Raw genomic sequence first — 22,735 nt, forward strand, 5'->3', positions numbered from 1 at the left:
AGATACTTACTCACCTGAGCTTCCATAATGAACTTAACACTGATGATTCTTAATTGGCCATATATCACAATCATCTGTGCAGCTTATTTTAGAAATTTCAGTTGCTTTTATCCTACTTTGCATATTGAATCAGAATGTAAAGGAGAAGGCCATGGGTAATTGTTTCTTAGGCTGTTCCAGTACACAGCCAGAATTGAAAACCAGTTCTTAATTTGTGCTTCTGTGATAGCACGTTGCATGATTATTTATTTATGTCTGCTTTCTAATAGATGCAAGCCCCTGGAAGGCAGAGAACATGTTCTTTATATACATATACATATACATATATATATATATATATATATATATATATATCCCTGAGATAAGAAGGCATTTAATAAATGTTTCCTGAATAAATAACATTTAGTTTGCTTTGTTCTTGCCATTTTGTTCTTTTAAAACCTCAAGTATCTAACAGGTGGTATCTTTATTTTGGAGCTACAAAAAAATCTATAGTTTTCCCTTTGCAATACTATAATAAAATTATAATCTTTAACCAAATCTGCACTTCAGAAACTTTCACGTTTTTATAAATGCAAGTATTTTAACCTGATCTCTCTGCTTTTTTTATATTTATCTTTTAAAACATTGTAGTATACAGAAAACCCAAAATATACATGGGTAATATATTTGTTTATTTCAGACGAAACTGCATTTTAGCAGATGAAATGGGTCTTGGCAAAACCATTCAATCAATTACATTCCTCTACGAAATCCTTCTGACTGGTATAAGAGGACCTTTCCTGATTATTGCTCCACTTTCTACTATTGCAAACTGGGAGAGAGAATTTCGTACGTGGACTGATATTAATGTTGTGGTTTATCATGGGAGCCTGATTAGCAGACAAATGATACAGCAATATGAGATGTACTTCAGGGACTCACAGGTGTGTTATTGGTGATTTTGTTTGTTGTTTGAAAGGTCAGATTTTAAAAAGATAAGCATTACATATTAATTACTTTCAAATTTGTGATAGATTTTAATTGCCTACTTAGATCTTAGTTTGATTTCTTTATTCATCATATTTATTTTACAATAAATTTTAGTAGCTGAAGAAAAATGACCAAAGTAGGCAAGTTCACACTGTAGTTTACTGGAAGGAAGTATGCTGATTTATACAAATGTACAAATTTGATTTTCTACTTAATTTTTTAGCTAGAATAATTGTTTTATTAATTGTTTTAAATACACATTAAATTTATTTTAAAAATAATGACTGTCTCTTTGATCATCTTCCGGTTTTTTCCCTCCATTTAAAAAATTTACTTCTTCACTGACCACCATGGGTCTGAATGCCCATTGGGTGAAACCGTAGGTTGTCTTGTGTGTTCATTGAGTTTTGATGTTAGACATTTTGGGTTGTTTTGTATACTGGTACACACATACCTCTATGTCTTTCTTCCTTTGCTTTGATGGTTTTCTTCTCCATATTCTAGAGGAATATTTTCCATTTTACTTTGACCACTTTTCTTTAGGAAGGGATACCTCTTTTTCTGCTAAATATACAGATCATAAAATTGAGATGACATTATATGAAAGAATTTCCTAGCAGAAGGTTAAGTTTAGAAAACATGAAATGCCAAGTTGCAGTTTTTAGTAGTAGTTTGACTCTTCCTAGGTGAAACTTTTACTAAGAAATAAGAAACAAAGTTAACTAAAACACATTTCACACAAAATTGTGTTGTTTCATTAGAAAAGATTATGGCACTCTGCCTCAATAAGTACCTTAATATTTTATTTTCTTTTACTGATTCTTAACATTTTATAAGGATCATTATAACATACGGCCAGGTCATGAGATATGGTATAGGTTAAGGTAAGATAAAGTGCATAGCCTTTTACTTTTGCCTACCAATTATAACTGATTTTCTATTTAGTTAAGGCTGAATATCAGTAAAATTAACTTTCTTCTACTTTAATGTTTGAAACAATTAGATTTCTGTGAAATTAGGCATGTCTGTAATTAGTTCTACTGAAAATTATCAACTTTGCATTTTTGGAGCCTATGACAGCTTAAGTTGTTCGATTTCCTTCCGTAGTGTTTTATTATTCTTAATTGGACATTTGTAGAATTTTAGAGCTGTATAATATCATTAAAACCATTTACTCTAGCTTTTTTAAGGTATTTTAAAAATATTAGAAGTTTAAGATTTAATATGTATTTCATGAGTTTGGTATAAATGTGATAGCCAGAAAGCTGAAAGATTCCTGATGTGTTATAAACTGAATAGTATGTAATAAATTATATTTTATGGTAAATGTTATACATTCTAGAATATTGTGTGAAGGGTTTAAAATTTCAAGAGTTAAGGATGTCTCATGTAACGAGATAAATAGATCTATACTTTAAATATAGAAATAACTTTCAGATTAAACTCTTTCAAATATATATATTTTTTAATTAAATGAACATTTAACTTCTGCTTTTTTCCAAATTATTAAATAATTTGAAATCACAGAAATGGCAAAATTATGCTGTAATTTTCTGAATTGCACTGGAAAAAGTAATAGATAATAACACTAATATCTACAGACATTTATTGAGTATTTCCCATGTGCCATGTATTATGCTAAACAGTTTGCATGTAGTATTTCATGTAATCTTTGTAATAGCTACCCTGTAAATAGGTGATATCTTCCTCATTTACAAATGAGGAAGCTGAAGTAAAAAGAAGTGGTACTGTTTCTCCTAAAATCACAGAGCAAAACTGGTATTAATAAACCCAAGTCAGACTCAAGAACCTTTGTTTTTAAACAGTACAATACCCCTGAAACTGAATGCATCATATCCCGGGTTTTTAGAGCTGTGTAGACTTATATTTTGTACCTATTCTAATATTCTACTAGAGTTATTGTTCAGCTTAATGGCCAGTGTATGCAATCAATATGAATTGTTCTAAAATTACTGTAATTTAAGTTGATAGGAATTTAAAAATCTAAATCAGATCACATGATTTTCTTAGCCCTTCATTTCTCCTAATAGTTTATAGTTTTCAATGCCATTTAAACATTGTCTTCACTTGGAATCTAGAACTTTATTCTGTTCCTATATCACTTTCCTTTTGAAACCCCCTTTAAGTGATTCCTTCTTGTCTTATCTAAACTTGGGGGTGACCCAGGGCTCAGTCTTCTACTTTTTATATCCGTACTCATTCCATCAGAGATTTTATTCGGTCACACAACTTAATTACCATCTGTACTGCTGGAAACTCCCAAATCTATATCAACAATTCTAACCTCTTTCCTAAATTCAAGTCATATGCAAATGCCTACTCAGTTACTCCACTTGAATATCTAATAGACATCTCAAACATAACATGTCCAAAACTGAAATCCTACATTTCCTCGTGGTAGTAAATGGCAACCCCAGCTTCTAGTTGTTTGATCCCAAAAGTTTAGTCAAAACTTGAATCCTCTCTTAAACTCACTCCATTCCTATCCGTTAGTAAATCCTGTTGGTTCCACCTTCAAATTAAATCCAGAACTGGCCTCCATTGATGATGGAGGCCTCCAAATCTCATGGCCTCCATTGATGATCTCTTGTTTGAATTACTACAACAGCCTCTTAACTGGTTTCTATGATCCTGTCCTTGGCCTTTTTCAGACTATTTTTTACCAGAACAGCCAAGGAATTCTTTTAAAATATGTCAAATCATGATACTTCTTGTCTCAAAACCCTCTAATAGCTTCTTGCTCAAAGTAAAAGCCAAGAGTCCTCACCACAGCTTTCAAGACCCTATACAGCCTCATGCCCTCCATTCATTGGATTTTAGTCTCACTGGATTTCTTGCTAATATTTGAATACTGCCAAAGATATTCCCATGTTATGGCATTCACATTCTCTATTTCTACCAAGAATGCTTCCTGGTCCAGATCTCTAGATATCAACATGCCTTCCTCCCTGATCTTCAGGACTTGGCTCAAATGTCACTTCTTAGTGATGGCCTCCCAGCCATTGTAAATAGAGTTGGAATGGTCACCTCCAAGCCCATACTTCCCATACACATCCCTGTGTTATTTGAGTCTGTGACCTTTATTACTTTCTAACATAATTTCTTTGATTTTGTTTTTTAATCTTGGGGTTTCTTTTTTCCTTAATGGCTATGTTCTATATTTGAGTAATTGGAATGTAAGTTCCAATTGGATAGTTTTGTCTGTCTTGTTTACTGCTCTATCTCGTGCAGCTAGAACAGAGTCTGGCACATAAACACCCAATAAATACTTGCTAACTAAATGACATGAGTGGCCAGTTTTTATATTTACTACTTATTTGCCATTATATGTGTGGAGTCATAGATATAAATAATAAACATAAACACTGAAATTTATTTGGCTAGATTTTATAATAAGCATTTCTTTTTTGACTTAACATTGTTAATAAGATTCTTAAAAATTATCAAATGTCTTATCAAGGAATACTTTTTTGGATATAATTAATTGTATCATTGTTTTGGCAAAATTTTTGACAACATTCTTGAAAACTACAATCTAATAGTTTTAATGCTAAGGTTCCTCATTTTAAGGGAGTATCTCTGCATATATAAAAATTTCTATGGAAAATAGTTTTATAGCAAATGTCATTAAGTGATTTGTATGCTGCTTGATAGGAATTAAAAATTATGATCAAGACATTCTAGCAAATTATTACATTTGGTAATAAATTTCTAGGGGCGTATTATTCGAGGAGCTTACAGATTCCAAGCCATCATCACCACTTTTGAAATGATTCTTGGAGGCTGTGGAGAGCTTAATGCAATTGAATGGCGATGTGTAATTATTGATGAAGCACATAGGTTAAAAAATAAAAACTGTAAACTTCTAGAAGGTCTGAAACTCATGAATCTGGTAAGTGACTTAATGTCATTTTAATGACTTCCATTTCTTAGCTACATAGTAAAAAGAGCTAGTGCCAAAAACTTATTTCTTTATTTTTTTAATTTTAAAATACAGATTTCTAATTTCTATCTGATAATTAAGATTATTTTGCTTTAATTAGTAAGGGGAAAAAATCTTATCTGTTTTCTAAGACTTAAATTTTTTAGCACTTTTCTCTTAAAAGCTTTAGTAATTTTGTAATTTAAAAAGAGAGGAAAACCTTTGAAGAGTGTCCTATTGAAAAGAAAAATATAAGTTTTAAGGCTAAATTCCTCAATAAAAAGCCCTTTCACCAAAGTTAAAATATTATTCAGATCATTTTATCATAGAGGAATAAAGTATCTGCATGTATTTATTATAGTTAATGGGATTTTTGAAAGTCATCTTATTAATGTGTTTGCTTTCAAATCAAAGTATTTTGTGTTTTTTAACATTTCGATTTAATTAGCATCACATAATTAGTACGTGAGCACTTGAACAAATGACTCAAGTACATTTGCACAGAACTACATAAAGTAAAAGAACTACATAAAGTGCAGAACTACATCAAGTAAAACAGTAAAGTGCTCCTTCATAGTCTTCATCCATGCCCACTCGTACTCTCCACTCCTTACTCCAGTATTTACAGATTGGTATATATCAGTCTAGACTATTTACTAACATCAAATACTTACGTAGACATGCAGATACATATAGAAATATTTTGCTTAAGAATTGAGGTATTTTCAAATCAGATTTTAAATACTTTATACTAGTATCACTAAAATATTTTTATTTCCTTTTGTTACTATTACGTTTAATTTGTAATGCATTTCTAGCTCAGAAATATTCCAGTCAGCCTTTCACATTGTTGGATTGTTACTTTAATGATGTAAGAACTTGTTCTTTTGTAAGAAGTCAAGTGATGATCTGCTAAATTGTAAAGAATGAGCACTGTTTTGTATACTAATTACCATACCAAGAATGGCTAAGTACCCCTCAAGAATTTGTCTGTTTCCTTGAATAAAAACCTAAAAATAAACTTTTAATTATTTACTATTTTTCTTTTAAAACCAATAGGTAAAAATTAATAGCAGACAAAGTAAGCTATTATGAGAATAATGCAGGGTCAATTAATGAAGATGAGTGGGTAGAGATATATTTTGAGTTGATTCTTGAATTATGGTCAGAAAAATGTTTGCTTTTCAAAAACATGGAAACATTTGATAATCTATATCAACTTTCATGTCATCTTAGCACAATGCTGATTGAGATGGACTTGATAGTATATGATATTGGCATGATGTTCTTTCTTTATATAGGAACACAAGGTGCTTTTGACTGGCACACCTCTCCAAAATACAGTTGAAGAACTATTCAGTCTTCTTCACTTTCTGGAGCCCCTAAGGTTTCCTTCTGAATCAACGTTTATGCAAGAATTTGGGGATCTGAAAACAGAGGAACAGGTATCCTATTAGTCTTTGTAAATAGGTACATCAAATCTCTTCTCATTGTAATTATGCATGTGTATGCTACCTATATTGTCCATCATTTTTTATGCAGGTGCAGAAACTTCAGGCTATCTTGAAACCAATGATGTTGAGACGATTGAAAGAAGATGTGGAAAAGAAGTTGGCACCTAAGGAAGAAACCATCATTGAAGTAGAACTTACTAACATTCAGAAAAAATACTACCGGGCTATTCTGGAGAAGAACTTTTCATTTTTATCCAAAGGAGCAGGGCAGACTAATGTACCCAACTTAGTCAATACCATGATGGAGCTCAGGAAGTGCTGTAATCACCCGTATCTTATCAAAGGTAGTCGAAAAGGATTGCAAAGAAATCCTTTGCTTTCAACAGATACTCATGAAAAAATAACAAATGCTCAATAAAAGTAACACAGATGTAGTAGCTGCTACAAGGAAAGGCACTGACCCTGTGACTGTCCACCCTGGTGTTCTGTGGGATTACAGTTGTTCCAGAGTCGGGGGCAGTGTGAGCTACTTCGTAACAGTGTCCCATGTTAGCATTACCAGATTACAAAAGCAGGAGACGTGATCAGTCTAACGTGGAGTGCAGTTCCTCCACCAGCTTAATCCTCCTTATGGACAAAGACAGTAAAGCCCATGTTTGAATCTCTGAATTTACATTTTTCTTCCTGGTTTCTTTTCAGTCTGGATACACTAGTTATTGTCTCTAAATTTGTGTGCTCTGATAACAAGGTCTTGTTAGCTCCTCTATTAATGATCTGTCTGTACAGTTGAGTATTTTTACTTCCTGGGAGTATATATAAAGAGTATATATATAGATAGATAGATAGATAGATATTATATATATATAAAGATAGATATATATAGATAGATAGATAGATAGATAAATATATATATATATAAAGAGTATACTTCCTGGGAGTATACTCTTTATGCAAGACAAGCTATTTCTTAGGCCAGTATCTAACTTGCTTGCAGTTCTGGTACTCTTATAGCTAGACAGGCTGTAGGGAAGGAGAGCACCCTTAATGCTAATCTAGACTATAGGAGAAGTGTGGTCAAACTTGACTTCCCTTTTAATTTTTCCTGTTTGCTTGTTTTGATGGCAAGCAGGATGCCTATAGACACATCTAGGTTATTATCACCTTGCAGTGGTAATGACTGTTGTATTGGTTTTTAAATACTAGAAATTTATTTAAAAGTTTGTGTTTACTCACTTAGGATAGAACTGTGTTTTCACTAATTCTTATCCTAAGAACATCCATTCAACATTTAACAAACATAAATTTATGTAAGACATTATGCCAGTTATCTTGGGAGATTAAAAAAATGCTTAAGACACTGTCTTTATCCTCAGTGGAATTATAGGCTGGTGTTCTAGTACCTACATTAGAAAAATTTAATGTGTTAAAGAAGCACAGAAGATCACTAATTTAAAAAGAAAGTAGTTGAGAGTATCTGCATTTGTGTGTTGATGCTATTTTCTTATATTTTTTTTACAGGTGCTGAGGAGAAAATACTTGGAGAATTTAGAGATACATATAATCCAGCTGCTTCTGATTTTCATCTTCAAGCAATGATCCAGTCTGCTGGTAAATTGGTCCTTATTGATAAATTGCTTCCCAAAATGAAAGCAGGAGGTCATAAAGTGCTCATCTTCTCTCAAATGGTACGCTGCCTTGATATCCTGGAGGACTATCTTATACATAAAAGGTAAGGCATGTAATTCACCATGAATTATACTATAAAGTATGCTAAGTGTATGGTATTAAAGTTTCTGCAGAATGGTTTACTGTAACCCAGCTTTACTCAAGTCTTCCTTTTTACGTGGATTAGAATCTATTTAAATCTGTACATAAAGATTGTTTAAGATTATATATCAGGTTTTCCTAACCTACATATTTTGCAATAGTAGACAGGGCTAATGAGACTAAGACAATTTTGCACATTGACAGATATTTGCTGACCTATTGATGGGTGTATTAGGTTACATTTTATTTGATGTGTTTGTTAACCTTGTAGTAGCGACATTTTAAATGGATTTAATAACCGTCTTCAAAATTAAAGAAAATGATTCAAGATCCTTTTTCAGATCTTTTTCAGTGTTAAAATTAGAACCTGAACTTGCTGGACTTTGACTTATTGTACACTGTATAATATTTGCTCTTGCTTTCACCTTTTCTCATGTGTTTAATGTGGTTTTTTTGTTTTGTTTTGGTTTTTTGATGTATAGTAAGATAATCTCTGCAATAATATCTAATCAGTATTTAGATAAGTAAGATATTTATCAGAGTATTTGTGGGCCAACTAGAAATCAACACATTAATATCAAAGAGAATCTGAAGATTCAGCTGTAATTTTAGTTTATGATATTTTGACCCTTATTAATAAGTAAAGATCAGTCTATGCTAGTTTATATTTTCAGATATTTTATAGTACATTTTTATTTTTCATTTTGTTTTCAGTTCCGCTTTTAGTGTCAATGTTCTCTCATTTAGTCTTATTCCAAAATTTGTATGCTCCGTTTTATACCAAGTAGAAGGAGGATTAAATTGCAATAGTCTTAAAATAGCCATTCTTGTATTTTCTTGATGTCTTTACACAAAGAACTTTATAAGATAAAGATAAATTTGACTTAAGATGAATTTCATGGAAAACCTCAGATTTCTTTGATCCAGAAGTAACAGTATTAGGAGTCACACTCCCCCATTCACAGGCCCCAGAGATAACAGTGCAACTGCTGATAAGACTTAATTATAGGTGGAAAGAAGTGTCTTAAACCAGAAAAGGTGTGGCAAGAGTCATGTGTATTCCTCTTCTAGTTCCAAAGTCTTTATGTATTTTATATTTATTGATGTCTAGCAATTTCTCAGTTTTATGTTAAATGAGGAAGGATAAAAGAAGTTAAAATTTAATTATTTGGCAGTGATGACTTTGAAGAATTAGCATTGTAGTTTGCTGTTAATAAATTACAGTTTACAAGCAAGTATATCAATTGAGAGAGTAACATGATTAAGGTACAGAAAAATCTTGTATCAAGTTTTATTTAAACCTTTGCTTCTTGACCCCCACCAAAACAAAATCACTTGTTATAGTGAGATTGGTGCATGCATGCTGAGTCACTTCAGTCCTGCCAACTCTACGACCCTATGGACTGTAGCCTACCAGGGTCCTCTGTCCATGGGATCCTCCAGGCAAGAATACTGAAGTGGGTTGCCATGCCCTCCTCCAGGGGATCTTCCTGACCCAGGGATCAAATCCACGTCTCGTTGGCAGGCAGGTTCTTTACCTCTAGCACCACCTGGGAAGCCCAGTTAGATCAGTAAAGTATATTAATTGTAAAGCTTTTTACCTGTACATCCAGTAATGCAGAGATTTTGTAACTTTATATTATTTTGTGTTTCCTGTTTAGCACAAACACTGAGAATTATAAAACCATAGAAACTAGTTGGGGTAATATCACTTCTTAATTTTGTAGTAAACATTAATGTTGCAGCAAAACTGATAGCTATGTGTCTGTCAATTTGATAGAATGCCTTTATTTTCATTATATCCATCTATCTAAATTTATTGCATTTCACTTGATAGATATTTATATGAGCGAATTGATGGAAGAGTCAGAGGGAATCTTCGACAAGCTGCTATAGATCGATTTAGTAAACCTGATTCGGATCGATTTGTCTTTCTTCTGTGTACCCGAGCTGGTGGATTGGGCATCAATTTAACTGCAGCTGATACATGTATAATTTTTGATTCTGATTGGAATCCTCAAAATGACCTTCAGGTAAACCAATTCCCTGGCTAAGAGAATTTTTTAAAATTTCCATAGTTATCTTTGATAACCTGTTTTATTTTTATTTGAACAATTAACATGTATGTTTCCCTAAGAAATATCAGTGCCACATAAAATAGGTGAAATTATTTTATTTTAATTTAATGACAATAAAATATAATAAAATATACTTATTTAGATTACATATCTTCTAAAAATGGCTTACCTACTTGAGTATAATATTTAATTGTTTAAAATATATCATATATTTGTGAAATGCATAGAATAAGTTTAAGAATAGCTTATTTTACTTCTTTAAAAATAAGTGCTTCTGATTTCATCTTTTTAATCATTGCATAATGTAGTATGCATAGAATTGAGACATAATTGAATTTGCTTTTTATGAAATACTAGAGAAAATTAATGTATACATTTAAATTAAGACTACTTGAACTTCATAGAAGTATGGGAATATTAATTAGTGGTTACAATGAGTCAGAGTTTACAGAAAATGTGTTTCTAGGAAGGATACTACATGAGAACAAAGTATTGGAGAAATGCTTCTTTTATTGTTCATAGTAGTCTCAGTAGTACTGTAATTGATATTATTCTTGAGAATATACCTGACTTAATAAGCAATAATGTTTTAACCTTTCATTTGTATAATCTAGTTCAAAATTTATCAGACAGATTTTAAGTTCAGTAGGAATTTGAGATAATATATGAAGCTCTTACGTAATCTCTGCTGTCTTTACTTTCAAAATGTCTACATATTAGATAATTTGTTCTTTGCATGTTTAAGTAAAATTTAGGCCTCCAAAGTTATTCACCTTAAGGTTTTAGCCCTCTCAGAATTACCCAGCTTAACTAAAATATATTGAAAGAATTGTTGATAATGTAGCAGGGAGAAAAAAAAACTAGAAATTTAGAGTTAAAATTTATGTTTAAAGCCAGCGGCTAAAAAAGTTTGTTCATAGAATTTATGTTCCTGTCTAGAATTATATTGATGACACGCTCTTTAAGAAATAGTATTACTTCATGGATTTATGTTCTCCAGCATAGTTTAAATTTTAACTCATTGCTGATTGTGATATTTCTTCATGGATTCATATTCTCTGAAATATACATTTAAATTTTAATTTATTGCTGATTTTGGAATCATTTCTCATTTTAGTAAGCTCTGCCTTCATTTCCAGAGACAGGTTATATGCAGTTCAGTAGCAGGAGTTTCTAAAATATTCTTATACATATTTTTATATTCCTTCAAGATAGCTTAATGTGTAATGCCTTTTGTGCTATTTTATAAAATAAATTGAATCTATAACGTTTCATTTTTTACAGGCCCAAGCTCGTTGCCATAGAATTGGTCAGAATAAAGCAGTTAAAGTCTACCGACTGGTGACTCGTAACTCATATGAAAGAGAGATGTTTGACCGAGCCAGTCTGAAGCTGGGTCTAGATAAGGCTGTGTTACAGAGCATGAGTGGAAGAGAAAGTAATGTTGGTGGTGTATGTATATTTTCTTCTTTACTTGGAGTTTTCCTGTTTTTGTTTACATTTAATTTAAACCCCAGATAGCATATTATTTAATTTTGACCCATATTGAACACTAAGTAGATATTTTTATGTAAGGAGGAATTTCAGAATAGAGCTGTATTTATTAGATAACACTTTTGGAACCTGTTCTGTCTATATAGCTCCAATATTTGTGAATCCTAAGAGTAGGATTCACTACTCTGAAAAGAAGAAATTCTTCTTTTTCAAGATGTTTGTATTATGACACGTCAAAATAGAATTCCTTGTTTTTCCACATTTTTTCTATGAAAAAGTTTTCAAACTGGTCTCTTTAGGGCTAAACTACTACCATTGGCTTTGTCTTGTTATAAATGATGTTTTTGGCATTTTTCCCCTCAAAATCTTTTTTGTACCTTGTGATTATAACAACTACTGGATTCTAGTACTAAAAAGAACCTTGAAAGATTACCTGCCCCAGAGGCTTTGTTTTAACTGAAGTTATCATGGGCAAATGGCAGATCTTAGTTTAAAGACAGTGGAGTCAACAACTTCAATATGTTCTTCAGAGAATTCTCTTGGTACTCCCCAAGCCCAAAATGCAACTTAAACATGACTTCTGTGGTTTTTAATGTTCTTTAGGGATACTTTCTCATTTTATGAACTTTACAGAATTATTACCAAAATTTTTACTCTTTAGATTCAACAGCTTTCCAAAAAGGAAATAGAAGATCTGCTTCGAAGAGGTGCTTATGGTGCCATTATGGAAGAAGAAGATGAAGGTTCTAAATTCTGTGAAGAAGATATTGATCAGATTTTACTACGTCGTACAAAAACCATTACAATTGAATCAGAAGGACGTGGGTCGACATTTGCCAAGGTAACAGTGAGTGATATTTTATAACTATACTTATAGTGTTCTCTCCTAAAAAAATTTTAACGGTCTTTTACTTTACTATTATTTGAGGAGCACCTACTTAATATTTAAATAAACAGAATTACTCAAAAGAAGTAGGTAATATATTCTTTTCCTTCATTTTTATCTGCTCTCTCATATCAAATTTCACATGTATTCTTATGCTAGTGAAATGGATGGAGTAGGGGTTCATAACTAGAAATGGTTCTAAGTATTAATTAGAGTAGAAGTTAAATTAAGAAATGAAAGAACATACATGTGAAAATTAGAGAAAAATATAAGTAACAGTGTAGGAGGTTAAATCATTTTACATTAACTTATAATAATTTAGAGTACTTAAAGGAGAGAAAGGATTTCTAATTTGATTTTAAGTGTTTAAATGAAGTTTAGGGAGAATAAGATGAAGTTTGTGTATTGAAAATAAATATTATTTTAACATTCCTATTTGGGGAAAACATTTTTAAAATGTACTAGCTGCCTTTACACCCACCCTCTTCCCTTCTTCCCTCCCCCGCCTCCCTGCTGGTAAACGTATATCTTGTGTTCTTCTAAAGAGTTTTTTATTGCAGTATTCTGTCCCACCTATAGTGATTCATACAGATTTCCCCTTCACACTTTATTTCCTTTCTGCATTTTCTTCTTTTGTCCCCTCTCCACTTCCAACCCAGAAGTCTTTGTACATCTTTATGGAGATTAGTGTAGTATGGCAGGTAGTCCAGGTGCTACATCAAAAATAATGGTATCAGTCTTCATATGAAAATTTTCCTCTTGCATTCAGGAAGCAAACTAATGTAATCGTGTTGTCAGGTACTTTACTAAGTGGTAGGAATACTAAAATGAAAGGATTCTAGTCACTGAAAAGAGTAAAAGAGAAAGTATTAATTCTGCATAAAAAGGGAGAACAACAAATCAAGAAAGTCTTTGCAGAGGAAATACATTTAAGCTGACTCTGGAAGGAAGTTTGAATTTAGTTGTGTTACAAAAAGAGAAAGCCACAGAAATGAACTATATGTTGCTAAACTACAAGGAAGATTTCAAGAACTGTGGTGCAGGTGTGTATGGATGTGCAGAGTAAATTAAAATGGAGATGAAATGAAGGTTAGGGAGATTGGACCTAAATTGTGAAAAGCTCAAAAAAATTCCATTTTGAGGAATTTGAACTTGATCGTGAGGCAGTTGAAAAGCTTTTAAATCCCTTCAAGCAGAAAATGGACATAATGGTGTCTGGTTTAGAAATTTAACTCTAGCAGCAGTGTAGAGAATGAGATTGAATTGTGAAAGACTGAAAGTATAGAGACCAGATAAGAGACTTCTGTAAGCTGTGTCGATGGGCTGACCAGAGCAGTGGAGACCCATTTGGATCAACAGGAATTGATGAGCAGTTAGAAATTTGTGGAAGGAGGTGTCAAAAATAACTTTAATGTAAATTTCTAGCCCTATTTCTGGTGTCATTAAAGTAAAATAGAGAATGCAGAAGAGGAAGTTTATATGGAGAAGATAAAATATTGGAGCTGCTATATTTGTGACATTTATAGGGCATCCAAGCAGAGATATCCAGGAGAGTTGCCTAAGTTACAGATACAGATTTGGGAGTCAATAGAGAACAAAGCAGAAGAAAGTAGTGTTGTGGAAACAAGAAATACTGTAGAAGTATAAGGTTAAGAAGTAAAACTAGTCATGATTGGTTAGATATACCCTGGGTCTAGCTTCTTTCCTGGGAATCTTGTTTCCTTTGGATTCCTTACTCAAGTTGTCAACGTACTATGTACACACTTTGTATTTTCCCCCTCTTGCCTGAAATTATCTGAAGTTTAGTTAATTTAACCAAAAGGTATTAGTCATAGAAATGACCTTTGTTAGTTAAACTAAGCATAGGGATATTCTCCTTAATTATTTTTTAATTAATGAAGGCATATCTTCATTTAGAGTGTTAATTCTAATAATCATGAAAAGTCAGAACAGCAAAGACTTGAATTCTGGCTCAGAAGCTTAGTGACCCTGGGCAGTTAACATGGATGAGTTTTTCTTGTCCTGAAAGGAGAACATAATAATCATGCTTGACCTTTTCCTTCCATACTATAAAGTGCTCTGTGAGTTTTATTTTCCTCAGGTGTCTAATCATAACCAGCTGTACTCTAAGAATGCGAAATACTTAAGCACTTGTGTCTATTTTAAACCTTCAGACCAGATAGTAATTGTTGCATTTGAAAAAAGAGCTTACTGAAGAGGTAACACACTACAGTAGCTGAAGAGGTACCTCATACGCCTGCACTTAAAATTTTTCATTTCTGTAATTGTGTGGAAATGCCACTGTCTGATGGCATTGGGCATAGTAGGATGTGGCACTACTATGTAGTGGCACCCAAGGCATTAAGTTGGTACTATTTTTGGCTTTTCCCTAGAACTTCCAGAACTTCAGTTCCTCAGTTGTTTTCAGTGGTTTTGGTAACTAATTCCAGTACATGTTTCTTTGCATTTCCAAATAGTTTTTGATAAGAAGCTCCATATATGGAACAGGTTTCCTTGGTGGCTCAGACAGTAAAGAATCTGCTTGCAATGCAGGAGACGTGGGTTCGATCCCTGGTTTGGGAAGATCCCCTGGAGAAGGGAATGGCTACCCACTCTAGTATTCTTGCCTGGATAATCCCATGAAGAGAGGAGACTGGGGGGCTATAGTCCATGGTGTCACAAAGAGTTGGACACAACTGAGTGACTGACACTTTGATTTTCTTCACTACATATATGGAGCAGGGTGCATAATAAGACTAACTAGATTTAGTTAAATATAGTAAACACTTTTGGGGGATATGGGGGGCTGGGATCTTAGTTCCTCAACCAGGGATTGAACCCACATCTTCAGCAATGAAAGTGCAGTGTCCTAACCAGAGGACTGCCTGGGAATTTCCAACACTAATTCCTTGATACCATCCATCAGTTTTTCAGTGTTAAAACTTTCAGTTATCTATTACCTATGTGTAATTTTCTGCATTTTAAAGTTCCATTGAAATGCAAATGAAGATTTTTATCATTTGATTATACCTCAGATAATTAGCCATTATCCTACAGTCATTCACTAATTATATTCTCCTTTGAAAATCGTTTTATGTGACTATATTCCATTTATTTTCATAGAAGTTTTGTTGTTCAGTTGCTAAGTTATGTCCCATTCTTTGCAACCCCATGGACTGCAGGCTGCCAGGATTTCCTGTCCTTTACTATCTCCCAGAGTTTGCTCAAACTCAAGTGCGTTGATTTTGTGATGCGTCCAAACATCTCATTCTCTGACGCCCCTTTCTCCTCTGGCACTCAGTCTTTCCCAGCATCAGGGTCTTTTCCAGTGAGTCAGCTCTTTCCTTCAGGTGGCCAAAGTATTGGAGCTTCATCTTCAGCATCAGTCCTTCCAAGTGAATATTCAGGGTTGATTTCTTTTAAGATTAACTGGTTTGCTCTCCTTGCTTTCCAAGGGATTCTCAAGAATCTTCTCCAGCACCACAGTGCATCAAAAGCATCAGTTCTTCGGCGTTCAGCCTTCTTTATGATCCAACTCTCACATCTGTACATGACTACTGGAAAAACCGTAGCTTTGACTATCTAGACCTTTTTCGGCAAAATGATGTCTCTGCTTTTTAATACACTGTCTAGGTTTGTCATAGCTTTTCTTTCAAGGAGCAAGTGTCTTTTAATTTTGCGGCCACAGTCATCATCCACAGTGATTTTGGAGGATGAAAATAAAATCTGCCACTGTTTAGGCTCTTTTCTTAAAGTATTATATATCTTAACCACATATTTCATTTTTATAAAGCACTGTGATGACTTTTCTCTGAAGCAGCATATCTATTTTTAGGAACTTAAGTTGCAGATAATCACAGTTAGTGAATCACAGTGTCAAACTATAATGTCTAAAGTTTGATTTATTTAAAAGATTTTATATAATTTCTATAATATTTAAGAAAATAAATCATTTTTATTTTCTTTTATTCCTCTGTAGTTTCTTAATTTTTGCAGTGCTTATGCAGTATTTTTGTTGTTAGGAAAAGAGTTTTTAAAATAAAAACAGGCAGTGACTCATTTTTCTTTATTTCTCATCTTCTGTATTGCATTTTTAAGGAGACATATCTACTTTAAAATGGGATGGAAATAAAGGAGAAGAAATACCAGAAAATTAACTGTATAGGGCAAATACATTTAAAATTCTTGTAACCTAATTTCTTTATATTCATGTATTTTTAAAAATCAATTCTGTATCATGTGGTTTTTTTGACCAAAAAGATTTGATACCAGCTTACCCAAAGTTAAATAATTCTTTTGACTTTGCTCGTAAAACTCCAGCCTCTGTTGGTATTAAGCTTTTTGCCATAAGCAGATGCTGTGCTGTGTTTCAGATCATTGCAGTTTGGAACATCCTTTGAGTGTACATGGTATGTATATGCTGAATTCAAATTCTGTCCACAGTAAATATGAGGAGATAAGATTTTAGATATACTTTAATAGATTTTTCCTCTAAGCTTCAAAGGATTTTGAAAAATTACCATTATGTATTTCAGGCAAGTTTTGTGGCATCTGGAAACCGAACAGATATTTCATTAGATGATCCCAACTTCTGGCAAAAATGGGCGAAAAAGGCAGAAATAGATATAGACGCCATCAGTGGTAGAGTAAGTATTTCCGTCCCTTAAAAAAAAAGTTACCTTTTGGAATACTTTATTATTATAATATTTTAAGGTGTTCAACTATGTACTTACTGAAATTTATCTGCATAAATAAATTGATACAAGGCAGTTAAATGATAACATATTTTACTAGGCACTGCTTCAATTTAATTCTTCAGGTACCTGACATGTTAGGTTGTAATACAGGGAGAGTTAAATTTTGGAGGTCATTTATGTCTTAAAATTATAATGCGTTTTTAAGTTTTCTAATTGTCTTCAAATAATGGATTACTTTTATTTCACTCTTTAGCCTTCATTTTGCTTTTTTGGTGTTAGATCTCATTAATCATGATCTAGTCAACTATAAAAGGAGAAAAAAGAAATCAAGAAAGTGGCATTTTCAAATTCTGACAACTAAAAAAATTTAAAATCCGGTTCTCCTTATGTACATGAATCTATTATGCTTAATAAGTATTATGAAATTTAAAGAAAAAAGAAAGTGGCTTTTTAAACTTAAAACCCTTTGGAGTTAAGAAAGGGCCAAAAGCTAACACAGAATTCATGGAACTGATAATATAACTTCACTTCGAAAGACATCTGTCTAATAATTTATAGGAATCAATGTTTGTAAGTCTTACCTACTGTCAAAATAACTGCTAATGGTTTAAAGAAATTTATATTAAGCATTGATACATGGGATCCATTTTAATAGATAGCCTTTTAAAATGTAAAACTTTATGATGAAGAATAATGTGACTGCCAAATAATCATTACTGTTTATATGTTTTGGAAATATGTATAATTCTGTGTGAAACATTATAAATAAGTAAATTAGAAAAGAGATGTTTATTAAAATATTACTGTTTGCATATTGGCATGTTTATATGCCTAAAAAGTCAATGGCATCTGCAAACCACTATAAAATTAATGAATTAGTGAATTAACAGGATAGAGGATAAATATGACATTTAGCCTTCTTAATTATCAGTACTACCAGAAGTAGAAAAATTATGGAAGAGAAAATCTACTTCATAGTAGAAAAACTATTTAGAACACTTAGGGGTATACCTACTGGTCATGTATGATTTTAATAAAGTGAATTACCAAACTTAATTGTAAGATTTGTCAATTAGAAAAACTATACATTTTAAACTTGAGTTTAAACATAGAAATGCAATCCCAATCAAAAATGTTAACAATTTGTTCATATAACCAAACAAAATCTAAAAATTCCTCTGAAATAATAAATATTCAAGAATATTAAATCAGCTCTTAGGAATCTGACTCGGCAATAATCACATGTTTAATGATAATGTGGTACAGTGATGTACATCACTGCATTGTTCATTTTAGAAAAAAATTAGAAACTAATCAGTACTTTTATATTATCTAATGCACTAAGTAAAAATCATCATGTAAATCCCTAAATACTCACTTAGAGCTCTGAAACAGGATGTGTTAGTCACTAAGTCATGTCCGACTCTTTCCACCAGGCCCCTCTGTCCGTGGGATTTCCCCGGCAAGAGTACTGGAGTGGGTGGCCATTTCAGCCTCCATGGGATCTTCCCCACCCAGGGATCAGGCCCACATCTCCTGCATTGCAGGTAGATTCTTTACCACTGAGCCACCTGGGAAGCCCCCTAAGATAAGATAGTTAATTTCAGAGAGTCAGAGAGAGAGACCAGTACTTACAGTGTGATCTTGGTTTATAATTTTTTTAAAGTATATAACGGTAATACACAGACACTTGTGTATTTGGCCTGGCTCCAGCTAGAGCACACTGTGAAGTAGATACCATTCTTGTGCTGTGACTAAAATGAATGAGACAGATGAACTGCTGCTTTAATAGGGCTTATAAATTCCGGTGGGTATGTAAACAAATATATAAGATAATTTCTGAGACCAAAGAAAATGAAATCGTAAGATGGTAGAGAATACCTGAAGGAATGGAGATAGCATTAGGTAAAGTGGTCAAGGGAGATCACTCTGAGGGGACATCTGTCCTGAGACTTGAATGATGAGAACAAGGCAGCAATGTAAAGACATGAGAAATAAAATTGCAAGGTAGAGGGAATAGTAGCGAGCCACTGGTTGAAATAAGCTTAGTGTGTTCCAGAAATAGAAATGGCTTTGTGTCAGAACATAGGGAGTTGTTGAGAGTGGTGACAGCTTAGGTCAGAGATGATAGATATGGCTCAAATCAATAGTACCTTATAGATAATCTTATAGAGTAAGGATTTTTTGAATAAATGTATATAAGCATATAGATGGCTCCATAGTAAAGAACTTGCCCTCCAGTGCAGGAGGCACAGATCAATCCATGGGTTGGAAAGATCCTCTGGAGGAGATGGCAACCCACTCCAGTACTCTTGCCTGGGAGATCCCATGGACTGAGGAGTCTGGTGGGCTACAGTTCACAGCGTTGCAAAGAGTTGGACATGACGTAGTGACTAAACAACAACATAGTCATTTAACACTTGTACAGTTATGTTTTCTGATTTATACATTGTTTAAAATTTTTTATATTTTCCAGCAAGAAGTATCATGAAGACAGATGGGTATATATGTTTAAAATGTAAAAGTATATTAATGTATAATAAAGGAATTAAGATATTGAAAGAAATATATAGAGAGCAAAGAATAGAATAAGAATAGGAGAAAATCAATTTATAGGATGTAAATAAGTAGCATTAGAGGAAAAGGAAGTATGTAATAATCATGATTAGAATATTCAGTTAGCATTGGTGAAGCATTTTAATAATATGCTCTATACCAAGTAAACTCCAATTTGTGGTAAATGTATTTTTGAAACAAAACATGAAAAATAGGAAATCTGATTTCTATTTTATCAAATATTTGATGGGAAAACATTCTGAATTAGAAATCACAAAGGAAGTAATTGGCATATTTAAATATATGACAAAAAATTATGTAGTGGCAAAAGGTGCTGACTGGTGACTATTTGTAACAGAAGTATATATGAAAGTATTTTTATTATATAAAAGCTGATGTATTATAGCTGATTCATGTTATACAGCAGATACTAACACAACATTGTAAAACAGTTTTTTAAAAAAGCGCTAATGTAAATTGATCACAGGTAGAAATAAAATCTTTACAGATTATAGGCCAAAAAAACTTGAAATTTACTTGAGAAAGTAAATTTACTTGAGAAAATAAAACTAAGGGTTTTTTTGGGAGGGGGACAGGGGAAGGAATAACTCTTTGTTTTGTTTTTAATTAAATTTTATTGAAGTATAGTTGATTTACAGTGTTGTTTTAGTTTCACATGCACAACAAGGTGTTTCCATTATAAATACATTTTTTTTTCAGGTTCTTTTCCCTTACAGGTTATTACAAAATATTGAGTATAATTCTCTGTGTTATAGACTAGGTCCTTGTCAGCTTTTTCTTACATAGAAGATGCCAGTTAATAAGTGTAGAAGGAATAAGAGAGGTGAAAAATCTCAATTAATCCACCCTATTGATGAATTCTAAAATTAGTTTAAAATATAAGGAGAAGCTAAACTTCTATATATCTTTCAAAATATTTATTAATTACAAAAGGAAAACTAGTAAGTTTGCAGTCAAAGAACTTAATAGAGAAGGTTAGTGTCATGAGTCGGAGAAGGCAATGGCACCCCACTCCAGTACTCTTGCCTGGAAAATCCCATGGACGGAGGAACCTGGTGGGCTGCAGTCCATGGGGTCGCTAAGAGTCGGAAACGACTGAGCAACTTCACTTTCACTTTTCACTTTCCTGCATTGGAGAAGGAAATGGCAATCCACTCCAGTGTTCATGCCTGGAGAATCCCAGGGATGGGGCAGCCTGGTGGGCTGCCGTCCACGGGGTCTCACAGAAGTCGGACACCACTGAAGCGACTTAGCAGCAGTGTCATGAGTAATGACATACTAACATTCTATAACCCGTTAAATTCAATGCCCTGTGTACATAACTTACTGTGGGATAGCAGAACCTGCCTGGTCTGCTTCCCCCACTACCCTTTACCCTTTTCTGCTCTAGGACTTGAACAGAGAATACCTTTTCAAGGTCCATTGCTCTTTTCGTCACTTATAATGCCATCTCTTTCTTGGATGCCTAGCAAACTACTTCTCATTCTTGAAAATCTCTTTCAAGAATCACTACTTTGTAAATCATTCTGCCTTTTTTGTACCCATCTTGTATCATAATGTATTGTATCCTGAAAAGCATTTGTTTACACATTAGTCTGATCCTCAAGACTATCAGTTTCTCCTGAGCAGAAAGCTGTCTTAGTCACAGCTACGCCTGCAGCCCATAACATAGTGCCTAATTTAGAGAAATTGCTCAATAAAGGTAAGTTTGTCAACTTAAGTTGTTTTGAATGAATTAAAGTGCATTGAACGTAGTGAGGTTCATATACTTACTACCTTGCTTGTTGTATATTCAGTTCACTTCAGTCACTCAGTCATGTCCGACTCTTTGCGACCCCATGGACTGCAGCACGCGTATTAGTATGAATCTTTTGGAACACACTGAAACATGATTCCAGATCCATTAAAAAAAAGTATACCCTTTGACCGATATTTGTATTTCTGGATATTTCACTTCTTTGGACTTATCTATAGGATAAAGTATGAAGATTTACTTTAGCATTGTATATTTTAAAAATTGAAGACAATCTAAATTAAATTATGAATTAGGTAAAGAAAATGATTACGATGCATAAATTCAGTTTAAAATATAGTTTATGGTTGTAGAAGCACAATATAATAATTTTCAGATTAATAATAAAGTAATATACCAAATTCTTTTTATCCTATGATTGTAATATGAATTTATGACAAATGGTAATAAGGATTTTAAAGAAATACTAAAAATTTTAAGTTGATTTGGTAGGTCAATGGAATCGTTAGTATTTTCTTTCTTCTGGCTTTATGTAATTATTTTGTCGTTTGTACAGCTTGAAAGGTAAAAATGTAAAATATTGTTAGAAGCACAATAGTAAAAGGACCTTCAAGTAATAGCTGTTAAATTTTACAGAACAGCTTGGTTATTGACACTCCAAGAATTAGGAAGCAAACAAGACCCTTCAGTGCCACAAAAGACGAGTTAGCTGAATTATCTGAACCCGAAAGTGAAGGAGATGAAAAGCCCAAACTTCGGAGACCCTGTGAGCGTTCGAATGGCTATGGAAGAACTGAATGCTTTAGAGTAGAGAAAAATCTGCTAGTTTATGGGTAAAATATTATTTTTAATGTTTACTGTTAGTAGTCTGGTATATAAATTATAGGAAAATATACTATATTCTAGTATACTTTTTGTCTTGTTAGAATCAATAAAATTATTTTTAAAGTATCATGCATTTATATATTTAACATATTTAATAGAATGATGAGTACCTTAAATTTTAAAATTATAAATGTATTGCTAATGTCAAACTCCTTATTGTTCTCACATTTGCATATTCAGTAACAAAATGGATAATTTTGTTATCCATTATTGAATAAAATAATACTAG

General features: G+C 32.8%; 1 protein-coding gene across 15 annotated transcripts in view; it reads left to right on the top strand.

Moving 5' to 3' along the window:
• The window catches only part of CHD9 (chromodomain helicase DNA binding protein 9), a 226,602-nt gene that overhangs the window by 163,458 nt on the left and 40,409 nt on the right, over window positions 1-22,735 (top strand). For all 15 annotated transcript variants that reach the window (NM_001205650.2, XM_005218689.5, XM_015475766.3 and 12 more), the window contains 10 exons: window positions 683-926; window positions 4,709-4,885; window positions 6,217-6,360; window positions 6,458-6,713; window positions 7,888-8,098; window positions 9,974-10,169; window positions 11,499-11,666; window positions 12,370-12,549; window positions 17,130-17,240; window positions 22,258-22,454. In NM_001205650.2, the coding sequence (NP_001192579.1) occupies window positions 683-926; window positions 4,709-4,885; window positions 6,217-6,360; window positions 6,458-6,713; window positions 7,888-8,098; window positions 9,974-10,169; window positions 11,499-11,666; window positions 12,370-12,549; window positions 17,130-17,240; window positions 22,258-22,454 (1,884 nt within the window). The remainder of the gene's footprint in view (window positions 1-682; window positions 927-4,708; window positions 4,886-6,216; window positions 6,361-6,457; window positions 6,714-7,887; window positions 8,099-9,973; window positions 10,170-11,498; window positions 11,667-12,369; window positions 12,550-17,129; window positions 17,241-22,257; window positions 22,455-22,735) is intronic.

The sequence above is a fragment of the Bos taurus genome, chromosome 18 (assembly GCF_002263795.3).
Source record: "Bos taurus isolate L1 Dominette 01449 registration number 42190680 breed Hereford chromosome 18, ARS-UCD2.0, whole genome shotgun sequence".
Classification (NCBI taxonomy): Eukaryota; Metazoa; Chordata; class Mammalia; order Artiodactyla; family Bovidae; genus Bos; species Bos taurus.